Source organism: Mus caroli, unplaced genomic scaffold (assembly GCF_978045245.1).
Source record: "Mus caroli unplaced genomic scaffold, Mus_caroli_1 scaffold_3, whole genome shotgun sequence".
Classification (NCBI taxonomy): Eukaryota; Metazoa; Chordata; class Mammalia; order Rodentia; family Muridae; genus Mus; species Mus caroli.
The window spans coordinates 103,470,012-103,490,789 of NW_028227258.1; the positions used below are offsets into that span (position 1 = coordinate 103,470,012).

General features: G+C 42.1%; 1 protein-coding gene across 1 annotated transcript in view; it reads left to right on the top strand.

Moving 5' to 3' along the window:
* The window catches only part of Clrn1 (clarin 1), a 41,991-nt gene extending 28,054 nt beyond the window's left edge, over window positions 1–13,937 (top strand). Inside the window, exon 3 of the mRNA XM_021158964.2 lies at window positions 13,377–13,937. Within this exon, the coding sequence (XP_021014623.1) occupies window positions 13,377–13,642 (266 nt within the window). The 3' untranslated portion in view covers window positions 13,643–13,937. The remainder of the gene's footprint in view (window positions 1–13,376) is intronic.
* Window positions 13,938–20,778: the final 6,841 nt, after the last annotated feature.

Below are 20,778 nucleotides of genomic sequence, written 5' to 3' on the forward strand. Positions count from 1 at the left end.
AGACACGACACTTATTAGGTCTTTGTGGGGTGATGCAAACTACCCAAATCTGGACTTACTGCAGTTGTATTGATGACAGTGTGTCTTGAGTTATACCAAGCAAGACAAACAGATAGAACATATGTCTTTCTTTAGAAGGCATGCTTCTAATATGGGTCCACTTAATTATGGTTCCAGTTATGGTCACAGAACAAAATTCAGCACAGTCGTTGGTGAAACATGAACACAGGAAAAATAAAGGACAGCATAAAAATAGAAGGATTCTTCCATTGCACAGATTCAGTATTGATACTACCCTAGCCTCTCCAAGACATGTAAGCTTGAAGGACCTATTGCTCTGTGACTGTCAGTGTACACAATGTGTACGTTTGTTTTTATCTTGGTCTTCACAATGGAGATGTTTTTCAGGAATCTGAGGAAGAATCGGGGATGTCTACTTATAGAAAAGCCAGTACTGGAAATATCCTACTAGGTTCTTCACAGATCTCAAAATAGAACCAAAGCAGGAAACAGAGTGTAGTGGTAGAATCATAGAAGTTTGTTTTTAAATGCAGGACAGCCGTGAAGGGCCAGTGTGTTGTGAGATGGTTTTGCTTGCTGATCATCAATGCCCAGAACCATGGGCAAGGATGTGTTCGCCTTCTTTCCTGCCACAATTTCTGGGACTCTTGTTCTATTCAGAAAGTATGCCTTCCTTTCTCTTTTGTTGAGTATCAAAAACCAGGTCTTACCACACCCAAAACATCTCCTGCTGTATGTACTATGGAAACACACAGCTGGGGCTCACAACACATAGTATGGCAGCTAGCTGGTCTCCTGCCACTCTCTGCTTCCCTTTCTTTGCTTAACATACCTGTTGGGAGTCCAATCACGCAGGACCTGAGACTGCTTTGGTTGGGGAGGCAGAAATCCGTCCTGAGTAGGGCCACAAGCCTCTTCCGGTCAGAACAGCATCGGGGTAGCTAGGGCGCAGGGTCAGCTGACACTCACCAACTACCCATAACACCCGCCACAGGATCTTAAGACTTCTGGTGAGTGGAACACAGCTTCTGCTCCAATCCAATTGCGCGCGGGACCTGAGACTGCATTAGTTAGGGAAGCCAAAAACCGGCCTGAGTAGGGGCACAGGCCTCATCCGGCCTGACCAGCACCGGAGTAGCTAGAGAACAGGGTCGGCTGACACCCGCCAGCTACCCACGACACCCGCCACAGGATCTTGAGACTTCTGGTGAGTGGAACACAGCTTCTGCTCCAGTCCAATCGCGCGGGAACTGAGACTGCTTTGGTTGGGGAGGCAGAAATCCGGCCTGAGTAGGGCCACAAGCCTCATCCGGTCTGACCAGCACCGGGGTAGCTAGAGCGCAGGGTCGGCTGACACCCGCCAGCTACCCACGACACCCGCCACAGGATTTTGAGACTTCGGGTGAGTGGAACACAGAGTCTGCTCCAATCTTTAAACAGTGACAACGATAACAACTAACCCCAGAGATTACCAGATGGCGAAAGGTAAACGTAATAATCTTACTAACAGAAACCAAGACCACTCACCATCATCAGAACCCAGCACTCCCACTTCGCCCAGTCCAGGGCACCCCAACACATCGGAAAAGCTAGACACGGATCTAAAAGCATATCTCATGATGATGGTAGAGGACTTCAAGAAGGACTTTAATAACTCACTTAAAGAATTACAGGAGAACATGGCTAAAGAGTTACAAGTCCTTAAAGAAAAACAGGATAACACAATCAAACAGGTAGAAGTCCTTAAAGAAAAACAGGATAACACAATCAAACAGGTAGAAGTCCTTAAAGAAAAACAGGAAAACACATCCAAAGAGATGATGGAAATGAACAAAACCATACTAGACCTAAAAAGGGAAGTAGACACAATAAAGAAAACCCAAAAGGAGGCAACACTGGAGATGGAAACCCTAAGAAAGAAATCTGGAACCATAGATACCAGCATCAGCAAAAGAATACAAGAGATGGAAGAGAGAATCTCAGGTGCAGAAGATTCCATAGAGAACATCGGCACAACAATCAAGGAAAATGTAAAACGCAAAAAGATCCTAACTCAAAACATTCAAGAAATACAGAACACAATGAGAAGACCAAACCTAAGGATAATAGAAGTGGATGAGAATGAAGATTTTCAACTCAAAGGACCAGCAAACATCTTCAACAAAATTATAGAAGAAAACTTCCCAAATTTAAAGAAAGAGATGCCCATGAACATACAAGAAGCCTACAGAACTCCAAATAGACTGGACCAGAAAAGAAATACCTCCCGACACATAATAATCAGAACAACAAATGCACTAAATAAAGATAGAATACTAAAAGCAGTAAGAGAAAAAGGCCAAGTAACATATAAAGGCAAGCCTATCAGAATTACACCAGATTTTTCACCAGAGACTATGAAAGCCAGAAGATCCTGGAAAGATGTTATACAGACACTAAAAGAACACAAATTCCAGCCCAGGCTACTATACCCAGCCAAACTCTCACTTAACATAGATGGAGAAACCAAAGTATTCCACGACAAAACCAAATTCACACATTATCTCTCCACGAATCCAGCCCTTCAAAGGATAATAACAGGAAAAAACCAATACAAGGACGGGAACCACGCCCTAGAAACAACAAGAAGGTAATCCCTCAACAAACCTAAAAGAAGACAGTCACAAGAACAGAATGCCAACTTTAACAACAAAAATAACAGGAAACAACAATTACTTTTCCTTAATATCTCTTAATATCAATGGACTCAACTCCCCGATAAAAAGACATAGACTAACAAACTGGCTACACAAACAAGACCCAACATTTTGCTGCTTACAGGAAACTCATCTCAGAGAAAAAGATAGACACTACCTCAGAATGAAAGGCTGGAAAACAATTTTCCAAGCAAATGGTATGAAGAAACAAGCTGGAGTAGCCATTCTAATATCTGATAAGATTGACTTCCAACCCAAAGTCATCAAAAAAGACAGGGAGGGGCACTTCATACTCATCAAAGGTAAAATCCTCCAAGAGGAACTATCAATCGTGAATATCTATGCTCCAAATACAAAGGCAGCCACATTCATTAAAGAAACTTTAGTAAATCTCAAAGTACACATTGCACCTCATACAATAATAGTGGGAGACTTCAACACACCACTTTCACCAATGGACAGATCGTGGAAACAGAAACTAAACAGGGACACAGTGAAACTAACAGAAGTTATGAATCAAATGGATCTGGCAGATATCTACAGAACATTCTATCCTAAAACAAAAGGATATACCTTCTTCTCAGCACCTCATGGTACCTTCTCCAAAATTGACCACATAATTGGTCACAAAACAGGCCTCAACAGATACAAAAATATTGAAATTGTCCCATGCATCCTATCAGATCACCACGGACTAAGGCTGATCTTCAATAACAAAATAAATAATAGAAAGCCAACCTTCACGTGGAAACTGAACAACACTCTTCTCAATGATACCTTGGTCAAGGAAGGAATAAAGAAAGAAATTAAGGACTTTTTAGAGTTCAATGAAAATGAAGCCACAACATACCCAAACTTGTGGGACGCAATGAAAGCATTTCTTAGAGGAAAACTCATAGCTCTGAATGCCTCCAAAAATAAACTAGAGAGAGCACACATTAGCAGATTGACAACACACCTAAAAGCTCTAGAACGAAAGGAAGCAAATTCACCCAAGAGGACTAGAAGGCAGGAAATAATCAAACTCAGGGGCGAAATCAACCAAGTGGAAACAAGAAGAACTATTCAAAGAATCAACCAATCAAGTTGCTGGTTCTTTGAGAAAATCAACAAGATAGATAAACCCTTAGCCAGACTCACTAGAGGGCACAGGGAAAGCATCCTAATTAACAAAATCAGAAATGAAAAAGGAGACATAAAACAGATCCTGAAGACATCCAAAACACCATCAGATCCTTCTACCAAAGGCTATACTCAACAAAACTGGAGAACCTGGATGAAATGGAGAAGTTCCTAGACAGATACCAGGTACCAAAGTTGAATCAAGATCAGGTTAATGATCTAAACAGCCCTATATCCCCCAAAGAAATAGAAGCAGTCATTAATAGTCTCCCAACCAAAAAAAGCCCAGGGCCAGATGGGTTTAGTGCAGAGTTCTATCAGACCTTCAAAGAAGATCTAATCCCAGTTCTTCACAAACTATTCCTCAAAATAGAAACAGAAGGTACTCTACCCAACTCATTCTATGAAGCCACAATTACTCTGATACCTAAACCACAAAAAGACCCAACAAAGATAGAAAACTTCAGACCAATATCCCTTATGAATATTGATGCAAAAATCCTCAATAAAGTTCTTGCTGACCGAATCCAAGAACACATCAAAACAATCATCCATCCTGACCAAGTAGGCTTCATCCCAGGGATGCAGGGATGGTTCAATATACGGAAATCCATCAACGTAATCCAGTATATAAACAAACTCAAAGACAAAAACCACATGGTCATCTCCTTAGATGCGGAAAAAGCATTTGACAAGATCCAACACCCATTCATGATAAAAGTCTTGGAAAGATCAGGAATTCAAGGCCCATACCTAAACATGATAAAAGCAATCTACAGTAAACCAGTAGCCAACATCAAAGTAAATGGTGAGAAGCTTGAAGCAATCCCACTAAAATCAGGGACTAGACAAGGCTGTCCACTTTCTCCATACCTATTCAACATTGTACTGGAAGTCCTAGCCAGAGCAATTCGACAACAAAAGGAGATCAAAGGGATACAAATTGGAAAAGAGGAAGTCAAAATATCACTTTTTGCAGATGATATGATAGTATATATAAGTGACCCTAAAAATTCCACCAGAGAACTCCTAAACCTGATAAACAGCTTCAGTGAAGTAGCTGGATAGAAAATTAACTCAAACAAATCAATGGCCTTTCTCTACACAAAGAATAAACAGGCCGAAAAAGAAATTAGGGAAACAACACCCTTCTCAATAGTCACGAATAATATAAAATATCTTGGCGTGACTCTAACTAAGGAAGTGAAAGATCTGTATAATAAAAACTTCAAGTCTCTGAAGAAAGAAATTATAGAAGATCTCAGAAGATGGAAAGATCTCCCATGCTCATGGATTGGCAGGATCAACATTGTAAAAATGGCTATCTTGCCAAAAGCAATCTACAGATTCAATGCAATCCCCATCAAAATTCCAACTCAATTCTTCAACGAATTAGAAAGTGCAATCTGCAAATTCATCTGGAATAACAAAAAACCTAGGATATCAAAAACTCTTCTCAAGGATAAAAGAACCTCTGGTGGAATCACCATGCGGGACCTAAAGCTTTACTACAGAGCAATTGTGATAAAAACTGCGTGGTACTGGTATAGTGACAGCAAATAGACCAATGGAATAGAATTGAAGACCCAGAAATGAACCCACACACCTATGGTCACTTGATCTTCGACAAGGGAGCTAAAAACATCCAGTGGAAGAAAGACAGCATTTTCAACAAATGGTGCTGGCACAACTGGTTGTTAACATGTAGAAGAATGCGAATCGATCCATTCCTATCTCCTTGTACTAAGGTCAAGTCTAAGTGGATCAAGGAACTTCACATAAAACCAGAGACACTGAAACTTATAGAGGAGAAAGTGGGGAAAAGCCTTGAAGATATGGGCACAGGGGAAAAATTCTTGAATAGAACAGCAATGGCTTGTGCTGTAAGTTCAAGAATTGACAAGTGGGACCTCATGAAACTGCAAAGCTTCTGCAAGGCAAAAGACACCATCAATAAGACAAAAAAAAAACACCAACAGATTGGGAAAGGATCTTTACCTATCCTAAATCAGATAAGGGACTAATATCCAATATATATAAAGAACTCAAGAAGGTGAACTCCAGAAAGTCAAATAACCCCATTAAAAAATGGGGCTCAGAACTGAACAAAGAATTCTCACCTGAGGAATACCGAATGGCAGAGAAGCACCTGAAAAAATGTTCAACATCCTTAATCATCAGGGAAATGCAAATCAAAACAACCCTGAGATTCCACCTCACACCAGTCAGAATGGCTAAGATCAAAAATTCAGGTGACAGCAGATGCTGGCGAGGATGTGGAGAAAGAGGAACACTCCTCCATTGTTGGTGGGATTGCAAGCTTGTACAACCACTCTGGAAATCAGTCTGGCGGTTCCTCAGAAAATTGGACATAGTACTACCAAAGGATCCAGCAATACCTCTCCTGGGCATATATCCAGAAGATGTCCCAACTGGTAAGAAGGACACATGCTCCACTATGTTCATAGCAACCCTATTTATAATAGCCAGAAGCTGGAAAGAACCCAGATGTCCCTCAACAGAGTAATGGATACAGAAATTATGGCACATTTACACAATGGAGTACTACTCAGCTATTAAGAAGAATGAATTTATGAAATTCCTAGCCAAATGGATGGACCTGGAGGGCATCATCTTGAGTGATGTAACACAATCACAAAGGATCTCACACAATATGTATTCACTGATAAGTGGATATTAGCCCAAAACTTAGGATACCCAAGATATAAGATACAATTTGCTAAACACATGAAACTCAAGAAGAATGAAGACCAAAGTGTGGACACTGTGCCCCTTCTTAGAATTGGGAACAAAACACCCAGGGAAGGAGTTACAGAGACAAAGTTCGTAGCTGTGATGAAAGGATGGACCATCTAGAGACTGCCGTATCCAGGGATCCATCCCATAATCAGCTTCTAAACGCTGACACCATTGCATACACTAGCAAGATTTTGCTGAAAGGACCCAAATATAGCTGTCTCTTGTGAGACGATGCCGGGGCCTAGCAAACACAGGAGTGGATCCTCACTATCAGCTATTGGATGTATCACAGGGCTCCCAATGGAGAAGCTAGAGAAAGTACCCAAGGAGCTAAAGGGATCTGCAACCCTATTGTTGGAACAACATGATGAACTAACCAGTACCCCGGAGCTCTTGTCTCTAGCTGCATATGTATCGAAAGATGGCCTAGTCGGCCATCACTGGAAAGAGAGGCCCATTGGACTTGCAAACTTTATATGCCCCAATATAGGGGAATGCCAGGGCCAAAAGAATGGGAATGGGTGGGTAGGGAAGTGGGGGGCGCTATGGGGAACTTTTGGGATAGCATTGGAAATGTAATTGAGGAAAATATGTAATAAAAAATATTAAAAATTAAAATTAAAAGAAAAAAAAACAAAACATACCTGTTGGAATAATGTTCATATACACTGTGTAAAGAGATGTCTCTTGTCCTTCTTTGACTGCCTCAGGCACATCTTGATTGGTTAAAATATAAACCTAATAAAAAAAATAATAGAGGATGGGACACCTGGCAGGAAGAAAGGAACTCTGGGAGATAGTTAGGTGAGGGAATTTCTCCACCACAACTCTGGGAAGTTAGACATATGAAACTGAGGGGAAGTAACCAGCCATGAGGCAGATATAGAGTAGTATAAATGGGCTATCTGGGTTATGAGCTAGTCAGGAAACAATTCTAGCTTAAGGCCTAGGCATTTATAAATAAATAATAAGCCTCTGAGTTGTTATTTGGGAGCTGGGGCGCTGGTGGACAAGCCAGTGCTTAACATACCTGACTTCATTTTCACACACCGTAGCCCTCTTTCTGAGGTACACTTCCTCCCATATATTTACGCTCTCCCTCACTTCCTTCAGGATATACTGGACACTTATCTTCACAAGGACTCCCTACCCTTCCATCTTTCTATCTTCCCTACCTGGTTTATTCTCTTCTCCTTAATGCGTCTACTCTGCTTAACTGTGGACTATACTTACTTTGTTATCCCATCTCTCTCTGTCCTATCTACCAATCACTGAGAGCCCCATGAAGGAAAGTTGTTCTAAATCTTGTTTGGTTTAGTCTTGTATCCTTAGAGCCCAGAATAGTACAGTAGCTATACCGTATTTGTGGAACAAATGCATAAAACAGAACCAGCTCTGCATATCTACTAGCAACAATGACATTCTTCTTTAAAATACTATTTACATTAAGCATCATGATTTTAGATCCCACACAATAAGATAACACTGAAAAATCTCAGAAACACATAGGTCGTTCAACCACCTATTATAGAACACAGGAGAAGCTTAGCTTAACTAATGTTGCTCCTTTTTCTTTTGCATCTCCTCTGTATAACCGTGTAGCCAAATTGCTGGCTATCACAACCTTAAATTCACTCCTTGGTGTCTGCTCCATTTCCTGTCCATTGACTTCCTCTCTATGTGGTGTCTTTGTAGCAGTGTGAAATCAGAAAACATCTACCTAGGAGTGAAGTCATTACTGAAGGTAAGGAACCTCACCTTCAATGAGTGACACTATATAAAATCACACACAGATGATCAACACCCCATGTATTAAGATGTAAAATTTCCCACCCTTAATTTGCATCTTTCAAGATGCTAAAGAAGTAAATGACCATCCAATGTTAGACAGACAATGCCTCTACTATTTGCCACCTAGGAGACACGCGTTTTCATTCTGTAGATGTTGGCCATTACTTTCAAAGAAACTGGCATTCTAATTTATTGTTTTCCAAAATCAGAATTTAGTGCTCGTAGGAACATTTCGGAGTTCCTTCCCCTGTGAGGACATCAGCTCACAGCACAGTGAATGCCCATAGACCCTGAGAAGTGTTCTCACTCAAAAGCATAGTTATGCTCAGGGATAAGCAGAATGGAAAAAGCAGCTTTCTTATTGGCTGTGAACTATGTTCCCTGTGTTGTCTGGCCTGAGGAGACAGACACCTACCTCAGCCTTTCCAGGCAGCTGCCAGATGGGAGTCAGAGTGTGCAGTGTCTAGAACATCACGAGCACTTGTTAGTGTCTGACCACTCATGGTGTGACAGTCCTATCACTCAGCTATCTTATCCAGTTAGAAATGAACTCAGTAAACAAAGCTGTTAAAGAGAGGAGCATCACGGTAGCATGGTAGGTGGGGGAATCAGACAGATGAAAAGAAAGAGACTGTGGTCATTGACTGTGACACTGGGCTGCAAATGTGGGCCTTGTGCCCGGTTATTTTCCAAATTCTAGCATGAGTGAGGTTCAGCGGGCTACCAAAGTCTGGTTCATTCTGACCTTTCTGTGAGTACAGCAGAGATGATCAGATGGGCAGACACGTTGGAGAGCTGTCCCAATGCCTCCCTCTGAGCGAGGGGGTTTGATGTAACATGTTCACTGGAAGAAAAGAGGAGAGAGACACACAAGCCTAACTCTGATACTTGTAAGGCCTTCGGGGTGTACAAATGAAAATCCAAATGCATGTATTGAAACATCTAAGTTTAAAGTGAATCAAACCATTAAATACAATATATTGAACTTTCTGTCCCAAGAAATGTCCCTCCAGAAGGACCTAGAAGGGATTGAAATTTAGAATTCTTGACTCCGATGGCCCCTGAACAAAGCCCCATCAGTTCCTGTTCAGTCTGCTTCTTGTCTCAGTTTGGCTTTATCTCATCCAGGAAAGGCTTTGAGTATCTATTGAGGGGCCTGCCAATGAGCTGTCTATCAAATAGCTATTTCTAAAAACTCATAGGGCTCAGGGGTATGTACCAGCAGTCACTAACACATGCTTGGGAGGACTAACCTCAGCAAAATAACCATGCAGCCCTGGATATTGGCTCAGGTCTGTAGGGGCAAGAACTCTAGGGTCCCAGCAGTATGGGCCATAATTCAGGCATGCTTTCCAGGTGGACATGCTCCACTGACGTCAAGCACATGCCTCTGTGGGAGGGAGAACTTTCAAGAGAAAGTTTCAAAAGGGAACAAAGCCAAACCCTCTAAATAGGTGATATGATGTCCAGGCCCTTCTTGCTGTGATAGAGAATCATTTTGGAAACATGACAAGCCCTGTTCCCACCACCTCTCACATCTCTCAGCCCGCCTCTCTCCACATCCAAAGCAGCCAGGCCACACAAGCGAAAGCCTTCATGTGACATCCTTTGGCCAGTAAGTCATAAATAGTTATCCTTGATCCCACATCTCTTTTGTAGATATGGACAAAGAGAAGCGAAAATATCTCCAATTCACACTGAGTTGTTAACATCCCTTTAGCCGTCACAGGCAAGTTGTCTGGGGGCTCAGGCTTGGCTTTTGTCCTCTGACTTCAAGACAACAAAGTTGGTTGTGGTCAAACCCAGAGTCCAGAGAGAAGTTACAGACCACTCTGTTAGCCCATATACTCTGTTCTCATGATCTTGACAGATGAGCTACTGTCTGCATCTCAAGATGCGCAGGTGACTTTACTAAGAAATCTGAAAGGCAGGCTCACTAAGACTCTGTCCCCTTAACAAAGCATCCCTTTAAAACATTTAATGACTTGAAAAGGAAACTGAGTTTGAATTTTCCTTTCAGGCACCAAGGAAATAGTATTCCTCTCCCGTCTGAAACTCACCATCTCCTCAGACAAAGGAAGCTCTTATGGTAACAGTGATAGCATTTTCTCTACAACTTTCAAATAAAAGATAAAGAGAAAACAGCATCTCAGCCTTTTTGTTAGGGTCTAACAATAAAGGAATCATATGGTTTGCAAGGGGAGATTGCTGGTTTGAAGCTCAGAATACAAAAGTAGGCTGACAAATCTCACAAAGGAATCTTTCCAGGGTCATGTCAGAGCCAGTAGGACATGAAGTATTGAGAAAGCAATATCATTTGACTATTTGTGTTGTTGTATGATGATGATCGACTTGATGGGGCTGGCCCCAGGTGCAATTCATTCATTCACTCGTTCATTCTCTTTCTCATCTGTTTGCCGGCCGGCCTGCCTGCCTGCCTGCCGGCCTGCCTGCCTGCCTTTACTTTTTACTTTTCTTTTTCTTGCAATTCTCCTGTGTCCACATCACAAGTGCTAAGATGACGGGTGCGTTTTTTGTGAAGTCCCAAAGCAGAACCATGACTTCACCATTCCTCTGCATGTCTGTTCCCTTCCCCCAACAATCAGTTATCAGTTTCTATCTTTGCAGCAATCCAAGCCTGCATTTTGTAGATGGCATGAGGACCTGTGCCCACACTCACTGAATTCTCTTACACACCCCAACCTTTCGTTGTGAGCCAAATATAGATAGATAGACAGATAGATAGTTGAGGATGCTGCCTGCCTTAGTAATAGTGACCCACATTCCCTATTGTGACACTCATTGCAATGGTTTATAATTGTTTCTAGTGTTCCCTTTGGGAAAAGAGACCCTGTATGTTTTCTTTCTAGGTTGGGTCTCCATTACTATCCCTGTGTCTGGCTAAAGAAAAATGAATGAAAGAATTAATGAATGGGCACCAAGACCATGTTGCTACTTCTACAATATTTGAAGTAACTGAAATAAAAAAATAAGAGTCATGTGCTAAGGTGACAATAACCTTACTTGAGGGGATGACTGCATTACAGTTAGATGTAGTAAGGTTTTCCTGCTGCGAGGTAGGACAGCACAACAGATTCTAATTAAGAACAGGAGGGGCTAGAGAGGGAGTTCAGCAATTAAGAGCACTTACTGTTCTTGTAGAGGACCCAGGTTTGACACCTAGTACCAATATGGTACAACTGTTTGGAACTCGTTTCGAGGGATCTGGCACCCTCGTCTGACCCCTCCAGGCACCACGCATGTAGACATACTGTGAGCAAAATACTCATACATATAAAATAATCTTTAGAAAAGATTGTAAGAAACCAAAAAAGTTATGCATAAACATCATAGGACAAGCTACTAATTGCTCATTTGTATGTGTCAATTCCAATGTCAAAAGCTCATCATAAAATGTCTACCTATTACAGATGATGGAACTGAAGATGCAATTTGGGGATCCCAACCACCTAATTTTATATTAAGGGAAGGAATTTGGGTTTAACCAAAGTCAGAAAGCCGTCTCAGCTAGTCAACTGCTAATACGGACGGCTTATTGGCAGCCTAAATAAAGCAGTAGCTATGAAAGTTTTCAGGAATCCTGACTGTCCGTCGTGCTCTAGGTCTGGCCCCACTTGCTACTGGCTTCTGTCCCTGAGGCACTTGCAGGTGGAAAGGGGAAGGGGGTGGGGGGAATTGTTTTTCATTTCTTCATCCTTAGGCCAGAAGATGACCACCCATCCGTTTCAGAACCTAGTTAGTATGGTGCAGCCCTCTCCTGCAGAGGCCTTACACAGCCTATAGCCACCTTCTTTACAGCTAGTGATAACTGGTAGGAAATCAAGCAGTAAGGGAAACAAAGTAAACAGAAAATGTCTTCATATATTGAAATTTGGGGGTTAAACTCCAGGAATAGCCTGAGCCTCATGTGTCTGGGCTTCAGGTTTTACCTTTCTTATTTTGCTACAGTCATGGCTTCTATTTGTTTTTGAATGAGTATGTGTGTGCACATGTGTGTCAAGGCCCAAGGTTGATGATGAGAAACAACTTTGATCTCTCTTCAATCTTATTCTTTGAGGCAGGGCCTTAAATCCAGGATTCCCAGATATGCTTGTTGGCAAGCTTGCTCTGTGGGTGTCATCTTTACCTTCTAAGCCTGAATTACAGGGTGAGCTCCACCCCTACCCAGCATTTACCTAGGTTCTGCAGATCTGAACTCTGGTGTTCACACTTGCACAGTATGCACTCTAACCACAGAGCTATGTCCCCTGCCCCATGGCTTCCATTTCTGATGCCACTTGGACCAAAATGTATCCATATTTCAGTTATGAGAAGAAAAGGAGGCAGAAAGGTCCCACTTCTCCACCTCAGCTAACCTCAGCTCACCTGAATATATTAAGGGCAGCCACATGCCCAGTTTAAATCTGAGTTTAGCTACAGAGAGAATAGGTATGCTCTTGGTCAACAACATTTTATCCAAAGCTACCTTTGGCCCAGGTACTCCTCTGAGCAGTGTTGGCAAGTTGAGGGTTGGAGGGGTCATGGTACCCTTTTATGAGGAAATCAGGGGTCTTTCAGAAGGGATTGAATGACTGACATTTGTCTTTTATCACCTGTGAAGTACAGAGAAATGTGTTCTCTTGAAGCCATGGTGGCTGCTTGAGTTTGTCATTGTGCTTTGAGTTTGTCATTGTGCCCAGCAATTCAGGTTTGCAGTGAGATCAGCTTGATTCTAACTGCTCTACTTAAGCCATCAATGTCCCCTCCCCATACAAATCTTACTCACGGCAATTTCCAAAGTGCTACCAATAATGGATGAGAATCAAGCTCATGACTGCAGTTTTACAATAGTGTCATTTTTGAGAAGACCATGAGTGAGGATAGTGGTGACATGTGGTCTATGTTTGCTCATTGATGTCCTCTTTGACTTTTACAACCAGATAATATTTGTCCTAAGCTGTTTGTTGTCTGTTCTTTGTGTTGCAGGCTCCTGTGGCTGTCTTGTCATGATATTGTTTGCCTCTGAAGTGAAAGTCCACCGCCTTTCAGAGAAAATTGCAAATTTTAAAGAAGGGACCTATGCCTACAGAACACAAAACGAAAACTATACCACCTCATTCTGGGTTGTTTTCATTTGCTTTTTTGTTCATTTTTTGAATGGGCTCCTGATACGACTTGCTGGATTTCAGTTCCCTTTCACAAAATCTAAAGAAACAGAGACCACTAATGTAGCTTCAGATTTAATGTACTGAAAAGCAAATATCTTCATAATTTCTCAATAAGGATATGGACTTCCTTTGGCCACATTTAATATGGGTGATTTCATCTGTGCATTTAGACTTCTTAAGCACCAAGCCCTCCTTATGTTATGTTTACAGAGCATGTAGAAAGAATACAGGCTGGAAAATAACAGAAGCAGGAGGATGGTTTCACTGGAAAGACGCTCTTCCTGATGGGTAATGGCCTGCATAGTTAGTCCAAAGCAGTTGGCTAGAAGGATGGATGGTTACTCCATGTCCTTACTGACTTATAAGATGCATGTTTTCCCAAGCAGAACTCAACAGGCACATGACATATAGTTTTGTAAGACTCCAGGGAACCTTAACTTACCGGGGACCCCCTGAGTGGACCACGTGGAGCTGGGATCAATGCAAAAAGCAAGTGGAATTTATTGTTCCAGTGCACTGGGGTTGTTCCAGATCCGAAGGAGAGGCAGCGACCCCCAGCACCCGTTCAGTGAGTTTTTATACGGTTTCCAGGGGCAGAATAGAGCATCAGCAACTAGGCACAATATGATTGATGGAACAGTGCACCCTTTAAACTGATTGGTCTTTAGGGACTGAGGTGACAAGGACTTCCATTGTCTGAAGGTGGAGGTCCTGCAGAATGTGTCCCCACACACAGGTCGGTTCCTGCCCTTTAGTCTGAGAAATGTTAATTAGCCTCTCCCTTCCAGAGGGGGAAGTGTTTCATGACCTTCCCAAAGTTCTTGAGCTGACCTATTCAGTTAAATAAAACAGACATTATTTCTAATTGTCCACATAGTCACAGATCCCAGAAAACAGAGGTGAAATTGGTGTCTTAAACTGACAGTGCACTGAATCATTGAAAACCTTCAAGTTCTTTGTAAGTTTGCTTAGAGCATGATGTCATTATGTCTGGTGGTCAAAACCAGAAAAGTTTATAAGCAAACAAGCAAGCTAGCAAGAAAGGAAGAAAAGGGAAAGGAAGGAAGGAAGGAAGGAAGGAAGGAAGGAAGGAAGGAAGGAAGGAAGGAAGGAAGGAAGGAAGGAAGGAGATCAATGGTTTCTTTCCTTATGCAGTTGAGTTCATAACAATGGTACTTACAGTGGACAGAATCCCTACTAGACAAGTTGGTGAGAGAAACCCACTGGGAACTGTTTCCAGCTTGGTGTCTGAGGCACTAATGAGCTCCAAATCATGAAATTTCAGAATTGAGGTGGGATTGCAATGTGTCATGGGAGACATGAAGCACGGCCCAAGTCAAATCTTTCTCCTTGAATTATTCACCAAATGAATCTGCTGGAGACCAGAGGCCACAAGTGAGCCTGAAACTGACACTCCTTAACTCTCAGTGTGTTACCCTCAGGAAAGAAAAAAGGACAAAGACATTATGGTGCCCTGGCCACAAACACCAGAGCTCATAAAGAGTTTGGAAATGCTCCGGAAAACCAATCTGGAACTAGGAAGATGGCTCAGTTGATAAAGGGCTGCCTCAAAAGCTTGAGAGCCTGAGTTCAGATTCCCCAGCACCCATGAGAAATGCCCATCACACAAGTCTGTGATCCCAGCACTGGGAAGGCAGAGCTAGGCAAGTCTTAAAGCTCACCAGCAAGCCAAGTCAAACCTAATCAGTTCGCTCCAAGGTCAGTGAGAGACCCTGACTCAAAAAAAAAAAAAAAAAAAAACAAAAACATGGAAGTGATGGAAAAAGGCACCCAAGTCAACCTTCAGCCTCCATGAACTTCCTCATGAACACACACATTTTCTTTTTTTTTTTTTTTTTTTTTTTTTTTTTTGGTTTTTCGAAACAGGGTTTCTCTGTATAGCCCTGGCTGTCCTGGAACTCACTTTGTAGACCAGGCTAGCCTCGAACTCAGAAATCCACCTGCCTCTGCCTCCCGAGTGCTGGGGATTAAAGGCGTGCGCCACCACCGCCCGGCCACACACATTTTCATTTGGGAACAATTTATATACAAGGAAAGAGAGACTGCACACCTGAAATATAACCAGCTCTGGTGATGGCCTGCTGGTTACTCTCAGACATCAGAACATAACTTGCTTTTCTCAGGATGGAGTCCTTTCACCTTAATTCAGGACACTGGAAGTTTCTAGAAGCCCACCAGCTAGTCTGTCCAGGAGCTGGTGCATGCTTTGGTGATGGGCTAGTAGTGCCCAGACCTGGAGGTCATACCCTGAAATTCTCAAGCACAAAAGGCTGTGTTAGGAGGGAAAGGGAGGAAGTTGAAAGCTGGAGGATGAACCCCCCTCCTCTCCAGGCCTCTATCTACCTCTTTCCTCTCTGCTCAGAGGTCTGAAAACTTTCTGTCATACCAAGCCTTTTTTTTTTTTTTTTTTTTTTAATTTCTGTAGAAAACAAGTGTTTGGTTGCTCTCTGTTCTATTAAAAGGTAGGCTTGGGAGAGGCACTGAAAATCTTCTGAGAACCTCACAGACAGACTAACAATAATCCCTCCTCATGGGCAGAAGCTAGAAACTGGCTCCTTAAAGACAACAGAATGTCTGTCCATGAAAATCCTGTCACACACACAAAAAAATCAACCAATCAATCAATCAGTGAATGCTCACAGTTCACACTCTCTGTTTGCCCATCTTCCAACAGATGTCTGGGGTTGCCCTGAGCAGAGGACCATGATGTAACACTCTTCTGTCCGCTCCTTCATAGGGATCATAGGCCCTAAATGGAACATTCATTTTGCTGTGCTAGGCCTCTCTTGCACATGGTGGCCAGCATTCTCATGAGGACTCAGGGCCCCCTGCTGGCCCTGGGGTGGCAAGCACCCTGCCACTTCATTGTTACCAGTCACCCAACTATGAAGGCTGTGACACTACTTGGAAGGAGTTGCAGGTACTGTCGAGGAAAGAGTCCTGGGGTGTTCTCTAGAGTAGAAGAAAAGTCCAAATCTGAGTAGATTATTATCAGAACTAGTTCTTCCAAATAACTGCTTTTACTGTTACAGTTTGTCATAATGGGTGAGTGCCATCTTGTATACAAAGGACTAATTTTATTCCAGACTCCACTCGGAGTTCTTGACCTTTTTGTTACTTACCATTGTATCATCCTGGCCTCAGTTTCCTGAGTTAGGACCACAGGCTGAGCCTCCATGATGCTGCTTCCCTCCTTCCTTTTGATTCCGTGTGAACTTAAAACATTTTATACGTACACATCTTATACGTACACATCTTTGTACGTTGCTTTAGTTTATCCTGATTGTTTTGAGCAGAAGCTGTGATGTGCCTTTAACAAATCCAAACCTTGCCACTGGGTTCCTTTCCTACCATCTGACCCTTCCATTTTCCTTGATTTTCATCTCACTCCACCTCTAACAAGGGCTTGGAACTTTGAAGGACCGGGATTATCTTGATATTGCATTTCAGCATGGACAGACCCACACAGTGTTGTAGCTGCATAGAACACTCAGGGGAATACTTGATACTCGTTCTAATGAATGAATCAAACAGCTCCTAAGATACTGGTGGAACTTCAGGACATGGCCTGCAGGACAGGGAAGTGAAGGTCTCCCTCCTACTCTTGAATCAGTTCCAAAGGTCACAGAGACTACATTGTCACTCAAATGCAGACCTTTTTTTTCTCAGAAACTAAAAGTGAGCCAGCTAGATTAAGAGAGAAGAAACCGACTGCCATCTGACCTCTCCTCAGCCTCCTTTGCTTATCTGAAACTAGTCCACAGCATACCTTGTATTAGTCAAGGTTCTCTAGAGTAACAGAACTTACAGAATTGATCCATATGTATGGGTGTTTATTAGAATGACTTACAGGCTATGGTCCAGCTAATCCAGCTATGCCTGCCTATGTATGAAAGGTCCAAGAATCCAGTAATTCTTCAGTTCACAAGGCTGGATGTCTCAGCTGGTCTTTAGTAGGCTCTGGAATCCTGAAGATGTAGACTCTAACAACAATGAAGGACTTGCTAGAAAGACAAGAGCAAGCAGGCAAAGAGCAAAAGCTTCCTTCTTCCATGTCCTTATATAGGCTTCCAGCAGAAGGTGTGGCCCAGATTAAAGATGAGCTATCCTGTCTCAAATAAGAAGTGGATCTTCCCAGTTCAAATTAATCAAAACTCCTTTATTGGTGTGCTCCTCCATTTGGGTTTTTTAGATAATTCCAGAAATAGCAAGTTGACAATCAAGAATATCCATCACAAATCTACCACTTGTCAACTTGACACACAATCATATCTCCTTATGTGATGTTTAATTTCCAAATGGAAACAATAACCAGGTCATAACTATGCCTACATATGCAATAACTATCCCATGTACAATTACAAATACATCATATGTTTAATCAGATTATAATTACACCTAACATGATATAACTATCTCTAATACAACTGCTAATGCATTGTAAATTCAGAATAGGTGGGACTTCTTTTAGTATCTCAAACTTAAATATGATAACAATTGATGTTCTCTTTACTGATGTTATATTAAATGATGAAGGAATTAAGGAAAGAAAACAAAAATATCTGTACAAATGCATTCTCAACAAAACATGACAGAAACACTTATGCCAATTATAATCCTCATTTCTACAAATGATCATGAGGCCTTAGCTGGTATTTATAACTACCTTCCTACACTACTCATTCTGTATTTCTTCTACCTTCGGTAAGCACCTCAGCAGGTTTTAGCTCTTTTCCTTGAGGAGTGACCCATGTGTTCATTCCTAATGAGTCTCTGCCCTTTGTTATTCTTCCTGGATTAGGTTGTTGTAGTTTCCCATTGACTATAATCACAGGACATGATAGCACCAAGAGATGCTCTAAAGGATTTCCTGCACTTGGACATAATCCTTCTTACCTCCATTGTAGAGAAGCAATTCAATATCCCCAAAGAAATCTGTATCTATCACCCCTCCGAACACTGTTATTTCTTTCTTAGTCTGTTGGCTTAAGGGCATCAGAAACCCAAAGTGACCAGGGAGAAGTCTGAGCTTCCAGTTCAATGGAATGTTTGTTGTGGCTCCTGGCAGAAGTGCTCCCCTCTCTGGAACCAAAATGCCGAGGCCAGCAGAACATAGTTGTGGAAATAGGAAGGAAAACTTTTTCTAATGTGACACTAGATATTATAGTGAGTGGAACAATTCCTTTTTCTACCCCTTGATTCCTGGCTAAGGGAGAAATCATACTATATACTGGATCCTGATTTAAAATATAAGAACCTTGCCCCAGCCCTCCAGGCTGCCATCACCTAATTGGTGCTGAAATAGTGTCTTCAAAAGGCTGTTGTACCTTTCTATTAGGCCAGTTGATTCAGGATTGTGGGAAGCATGGTAAAACCAGTAGATTCCATGATCATGGGCCCACTGTTGTACTTCTCTGGCTATGAAGTGAAGTCCTTGGTCAGAAGCAATACTATATGGAATACCAGGATGATGGATAAGGCATTCTGTAAGTCCATGTGTGGTAGTTTGGGCAGAAGCATTATTTGCAGAAAAGGCAAGTCTATAAACAGAATAAGTATCTACTCCAATGAGGACAAACCTTTGCTCTTTCTATGGAGGAAGTGGTCCAGATTGCTAGCCTGTCTCCCTGGGAAATAGTGCCATATCTGAGGCTCAGTGTTGGTCTCTGCTGTCGGTTGATCTGGCACTCAACAGAAATGGTAGCCAGATCAGCCTTTGCGAATGGCAGCCCATGTTGTCAATCCAGATATAACATCCATTTCTACCATCATGGCCACTTTGTTCATGGGCCCATTGGAAAATGACATGAATTGTTAGGGAAGGAGAAGGCTAATTGTCCAAAGAACTTCACCTCAGCTGAAGTCACTTTCTGTTGGGCATTTACATCTATAATAAAAAGAAGCAAGCTGAGCAAGAAGAAAAAAAAAGTACAGTTTGAGGAGAAAGGGAACACCAGGGGGTGGAAAGGAGCAGGGAGTCTTGTGTTCAAAGAGAGAAACAGATTAAAGAAAAGTTTAATGTTAAAAGAAGTGATGACCTTGGGGCAAGACCTCACCCAGCAAAGCTTTCAATTTGTGAAAAGGAATTAAAGAAAAGCTTAAAGCCATATGTGATAGCACACACTTTTAATCCCAGCACTGGGAAGGCAGAAAGAGGCAGATTTTAGAGTTCAAGGCCACCCTGGTCTAAAGAGTGAGTTCCAGGACGGCTAAGCTTAGGCAGTGGAGGGAACTATCAAAAACAGAAACCTAGTGAAAATGTATTTTAACAATGGAGCCATGTTTCAGCCCCAGGAAGCAGCAGAACTTGATAGCTTAGGCCACATGGTTCTGGCTTTAGAGTTAAAGACAAAAGACAGGCGGTATAGAATGTCATCAGCAGCTAAGGAAAGCTATTGAGGCCACAAATGTGTCCTTACATTAAGAGCCAAACAGGCCATTGTGTCAAGTGTTGAAGGTGAAACCTGAATTGCTTTGCATATCCCAACATGTCAGAGATGCCTATCAAGCAAACTACTAATAGAGAGTGGAACCAGACCCCCCAAAAAGAAATTTGCTACAGTCAACAAAGCTGAAAGGAGTTGGAAATCTGGACAGCACTTTGACATCAGACATGGAGTTCAAGAGTTTGAAGTTTGGCCTGCTGGTTTTTCATCCAGTATTTCATTACTTTGTCCGCTTTCCTCACTTTTGGAATGGTAATACATATTCTGTGCCATTGTATGTTGCAAGTATGTGATCTGCCTTTTCATTTTCATTTTTACAGGGGATTACAGTAAGAGATTACATGAGTCTCAGAGGAGACTCTGAACTTTGGATTTTCAAACAGTGTTGATACTGTGATAGACTATAAAGACTTTTGAAGTTGAACTAAATGCATTCTATATTATGATATGGCTACAGTCCTACAGGGGCCAGAAAGTGGAAGGTGGTGGTCTGAATGAAAATGGCCCCATAAGCTCATAAGCAGAGGCACCTATTAGGATGTGTGGCCTTTTTGGAGTAAATGTGGTGCTATTGGAGGAAGTGTGTCACTGCAGATAGACTTTGGGGTGTCACAAGTCCAAGCCAGGCCCAGTGGTGCTCTCTTCCTACTGCTTCCATATCTGGATGTAGAATTCTCAGCTACCTTTCCTGCACAATGTCTGCCTGTGTGCCACCATGCTTCCCTCTATGATTATAATAGACCAAACCTCTGA